This window comes from Argentina silus (genome assembly GCF_951799395.1).
Source record: "Argentina silus genome assembly, chromosome: 2".
Lineage (NCBI taxonomy): Eukaryota > Metazoa > Chordata > Actinopteri > Argentiniformes > Argentinidae > Argentina > Argentina silus.
In genome coordinates this window covers 34,209,205-34,214,204 of record NC_139656.1, presented here as the reverse complement: position 1 = coordinate 34,214,204, position 5,000 = coordinate 34,209,205, and the positions used below count along the sequence as shown (strand labels likewise).

The following is a 5,000-nucleotide window of genomic DNA, read 5'->3' as shown; positions in this document are numbered from 1 at the left end:
GACGACGGCTACACTCAGACAGCCTGACTCACCTGCTGTTGTTTAGGACGACGGCTACACTCAGACAGCCTGACTCATCTGCTGTTGCATCACCTTGATCTTCTGGAGACATCTGGGAAACCAGTAAACATTGGAGAGATTACTCCCTAGCCCCTACTCCCTAGCCCCTACTCCCTAGCCCCTACTCCCTAGCCACTACTCCCTAGCCCCTACTCCCTAGACACTACCCCTAGCCCCTACTCCCTAGCCCCTACTCCCTAGACACTACCCCTAGCCCCTACTCCCTAGCCCCTACTCCCTAGCCCCTACTCCCTAGACACTTCCCCTAGCCCCTACTCCCTAGCCCCTACTCCCTAGACACTTCCCCTAGCCCCTACTCCCTAGACACTTCCCCTAGCCCCTACTCCCTAGACACTTTCCCTACTCCCTAGCCCCTACTCCCTAGACACTTCCCCTAGCCCCTACTCCCTAGCCCCTACTCCCTAGACACTACCCCTAGCCTCTACTCCCTAGCCCCTACTCCCTAGCCCCTACTCCCTACACACTACTACTAGCCCCTACCGATACTCCCTAGCCCCTATTCCCTAGACACTACCCCTAGCCCATAGATACTACCCCTACTCCCTACACACTACCCCTACTCCCTACACACTACCCCTAGCTCCTACACACTACCCCTAGCCCCTACACACTACCCCTAGCCCCTACACACTACCCCTACTCCCTACACACTACCCCTACTCCCTACACATTACCCGTAGCCCCTACACAATACCCCTACTCCCTAGACACTACCCCTACTCCCTACACACTACCCGTAACCCCTAGACACTACCCCTACTCCCTAGACACTACCCCTACTCCCAACACACTACCCCTACTCCCTACACACTACCCCTAGCCCCTACACACTACCCCTACTCCCTACACACTACCCCTACTCCCTACACACTACCCCTAGCCCCTACACACTACCCCTACTCCCTACACACTACCCCTACTCCCTACACACTACCCCTAGCCCCTACACACTACCCCTAGCCCCTACACACTACCCCTACTCCCTACACACTACCCCTAGCCCCTACACACTACCCCTAGCCCCTACACACTACCCCTAGCCCCTACACACTACCCCTACTCCCTACACACTACCCCTACACACTACCCCTAGCCCCTACACACTACCCCTAGCCCCTACTCACTACCCCTACACCCTCCACACTACCCCTACTCCCTACACACTACCCCTAGCCCCTACACACTACCCCTACTCCCTACACACTACCCCTAGCCCCTACACACTACCCCTACTCCCTACACACTACCCCTAGCCCCTACTCACTACCCCTACACCCTCCACACTACCCCTACTCCCTACACACTACCCCTAGCCCCTACACACTACCCCTACTCCCTACACACTACCCCTACTCCCTACACACTACCCCTAGCCCCTACACACTACCCCTAGCCCCTACACACTACCCCTACACCCTCCACACTACCCCTACACCCTCCACACTACCCCTACTCCCTCCACACTACCCCTACTCTAGGAGTCGTCTCTGGACTGCGTCTGGGAATGTAGGGAGTGTCATTTACAGTGTGATGGAGAATTAGGAGTGTTTAAGAGAACCAGATGGTAGAACTCTCTTTCTCTCTCCCCCTCTCTCCCCCTCTCTCCCTCCCTCTATGTTTAGATTTCAAGGTAAGGCCCTTGCTTATACTCCTGTCAACCGCAGAGCTGAGAGATATTCTATTGGTCACTAACTGAGAGGTTTCTATTGGTCACAAGCCACTATCAGTAACTTGGCATAGAATTTCCGGATTTACAAAATATTCTCTTCAGTTGACATGACATAATGAGAGAGTGCAGTCGGAACAGAACAGTTTTAGGACACAGAGAACTGAAGGGGAGGATATGATGCTCAGTTTCTGTTTAAAATATTTCTTTACTTTTATTTACATTATCAAAATACATTCCCAAGAATAGGTCACTTAAATTCACTGCTACCCAAAAGCCCAACGGGTTTGAATAGGTCCAATCATGCAGCGTGCAGAGTCCATGTACATGCTTACACACCAAGTCTGTTTTCATTAGAATTGACAACAATAAAAACACATTTGGAACGAAAAGAAATACATTCAAACAATAATCACAAACAAAAGTATGCACAACAGTAAACATGATTTCCAACTGTCACACGCAGCTGCTGCTGGCTCAGAGTTACTGTGTCTCGCAGTGTAGAATAACATCATTGTCTTCCTTATATGGTCACTATCTTGCCTTATATGGTCATTATCCTCCCTTATATTGTCATTATCCTCCCTTATATGGTCATTATCATCCCTTATATGGTAATTAGCATCCCTTATATGGTTATTATCCTCCCTTATATGGTCATTATCCTCCTTTTTTGGTCATCATTTTCCCTGATATAGTCATTATCCACCTTATATGGTCATTATCCACCTTATATGGTATTTACCGCTAAATCCCTTTTATGGTCATTATCCTCCTTATATGGTAATTATCCTCCTTATATGGTCATTATCTTCCTTATATGGTGTTGAATGTCATCGTCCTCTTATTGAGTTTCTTGAGGAAGGACTTCATCCGACACAGCTTACACTTCTTCTTCTTCTTTCTGTTCCTCCCTTTCTTATACACCCCGTTCCACTCCTCCTCTTCCTCATCGTCGGCCACCCAGGGCACCCAGGCCCCCCCGTGGCGGTCAGGGTTGGCCCGCGGGTCGTCGGCGGGGAAGCGGACCGGCACCGCCGTCCGGTTATAGAACGCCAGACGGGCCAGCAGCTGCCTGACCACGTCCGGCCTCTGATTGGTCAAGTCGCGGCGTTCGTACGGGTCGGCGGTGATGTTGAAGAGCCACACATTCTTGGCGGTTCCGTCCGTGTTGATGTCCCTCTCCAGGTTCCACCAGCTGACGGGGAAGTTGGCCAGAACCTGTGGCGGGACCCAGTCTCCGTGGCCTGGGTCACCCGTCAGCAGCTTCCAGTCTCCCACGCGCAGGGCTGCCTGGACGCTGGTGTCCCATACCTGCTGCTGGCCCTCCGGCCCTGGGGTCTGTCCTGGGGTCTGTCCTGGGTTCTGCCCTGGGGTCTGCCCCGGGGTCTGCCCTGGGTTCTGCCCTGGGGTCTGTCCCGAGGTCTGTCCTGAGGTCTGTCCTGGGGTCTGTCCTGGGGTCTGTCCTGGGGTCTGCCCTGGGGTCTGTCCTGGGTTCTGCCCTGGGGTCTGTCCTGGGTTCTGCCCTGGGGTCTGCCCTGGGGTCTGGCCTGGGGTCTGTCCTGGGCTCTGTCCTGGGGTCTGTCCTGGGGTCTGTCCTGGGGTCTGCCCTGGGGTCTGTCCTGGGTTCTGCCCTGGGGTCTGCCCTGGGGTCTGTCCTGGGTTCTGCCCTGGGGTCTGTCCTGGGTTCTGTCCTGGGGTCTGCCCTGGGGTCTGTCTAAAACCCTTTGGAGAACCCGGCCTAGACTCCGTTCCAGACCTCTGGCTAGAATTGTGTCTGGAAATCCTAGAACCCAGTACAGAACTCTTCTGACCTTGCTTCGAACCTGGTACAGAACTCTTCGGACCTTGCTTCGAACCTGGTACAGAACCCTTAGGTCCCTGTTTAGAACCTGGTACAGAACCCTTAGGTCCCTGTTTAGAACCCAGTACAGAACCCTTTGGTCCCTGTTTAGAAGCCGGTCCAGAACGCTTAGGAGCCTGTTTAGAACCTAGCCCGGAACCTTTAGGTCCTTGTTTAAAACCCGGCCCAGAACCCTTCGGTCCCTGTTTAGAACCAGGCCCAGAACCCTGTTTAGGGCCCTTCCCAGACCCGGGTCCAGCCCTGCGGTGTAGAGGGTCTATGTTGTGGAGGATCTCCAGTCTGGGGGACTCCTTCCCCTCGCTGATGGTCTCCCACACATCGTACCCGTCCAGCCCCTCGCCCTGCGACACGTTGCCCCCTGCCAGGCCCACCAGGGTCGGGTACCAGTCTGTGATGTGGAGGAGAGCCCTGGAGACCTTCCGCCTGTGACGCAGCAAGGGGCTGTGGACGAAACCCAGCCCCCGGACCCCCCCCTCCCAGTACGTCCCCTTCCTGCCCCTCAGCGGCCAGTTGCTGCCCCCGGTGAAGGGCTGGGCCCCGTTGTCCGTGGAGAAGACGAGCACGCTGTTGCGGTAGTAGCCGTACTTCCTGAGGGCGTAGGTCACGTTCCGCACCGCCTCGTCCACGATGGAGACCATGGCCGAGTACTTCCTGCGCAGCACGTTGGCCATGCGGTGGTAGGGGTAGATGTAGGGCTTGGGGGGGACGAGGGGGGTGTGGACGGCCTGGAGGGAGAGGAAGATGAAGAGGGGCTGGTGGGAGGGGTCGTGGGCGGCCAGGATCTTGCGGACCCTCTGGGTGTAGAGGTGGGTGGAGTACTTGCCCCTCTGGCCCCAGGCCACGTCCTCGTCCTCATGGAGGTCGAACCCACACAGGTCACGGCCGTCACAGGAGCCGTAGCTGTAGTAGTCCACACTGCCTGGGATACACACACACACACACACACGCACGCGCGCGCACACGCACGCACGCACGGACACACACACACACACACACAAAATGTAAGAAAATGCCACATCTGTATCTACCAAAATGCTCTATTTTATTCTATTGTGTAATATCTGATATGGTAAAATGCTTTATTCTATTCTATTCTATTCTATTGTGTAATATCTGATATGGGTCTGATATCTGATATCTATTCTTAACTCTTAGAAAAAAGGCTTCTAAAAGGGTTCTTCATTTGTCCCCATAAGGGAACCCTTTGACCAACCCTTTTGGGTTCAATTTAGAACCTTCTGTGAAAAAGGTTCTATGTGGAACCCAAAAGGGTTCTTCAAACGGGGACAAATGAAGAACCCTTTTAGAATTTTTTTTTTTAAGACTGTATTTTATTGTGTAAGATCTGATGGTATCTGCCTGGTATCCTCCGAAGCCTGTCACTCACCT

The 5,000-nt window shown here is 53.9% G+C and overlaps 1 protein-coding gene across 3 annotated transcripts in view; it reads right to left on the bottom strand.

Annotated features, from left to right (window-relative positions):
- Positions 1-1,941: 1,941 nt before the first annotated feature.
- Positions 1,942-5,000, bottom strand: part of arsib (arylsulfatase family, member Ib) — a 7,154-nt gene continuing 4,095 nt past the window's right edge. For all 3 annotated transcript variants that reach the window (XM_083665454.1, XM_083665456.1, XM_083665455.1), the window contains exons 2-3: positions 4,999-5,000; positions 1,942-4,530 (exon numbers count right to left, since the gene is read on the bottom strand). The exon at positions 4,999-5,000 is cut by the window's right edge and continues 204 nt beyond it. In XM_083665454.1, the coding sequence (XP_083521580.1) occupies positions 2,564-4,530; positions 4,999-5,000 (1,969 nt within the window). In that variant the 3' untranslated portion in view covers positions 1,942-2,563. The remainder of the gene's footprint in view (positions 4,531-4,998) is intronic.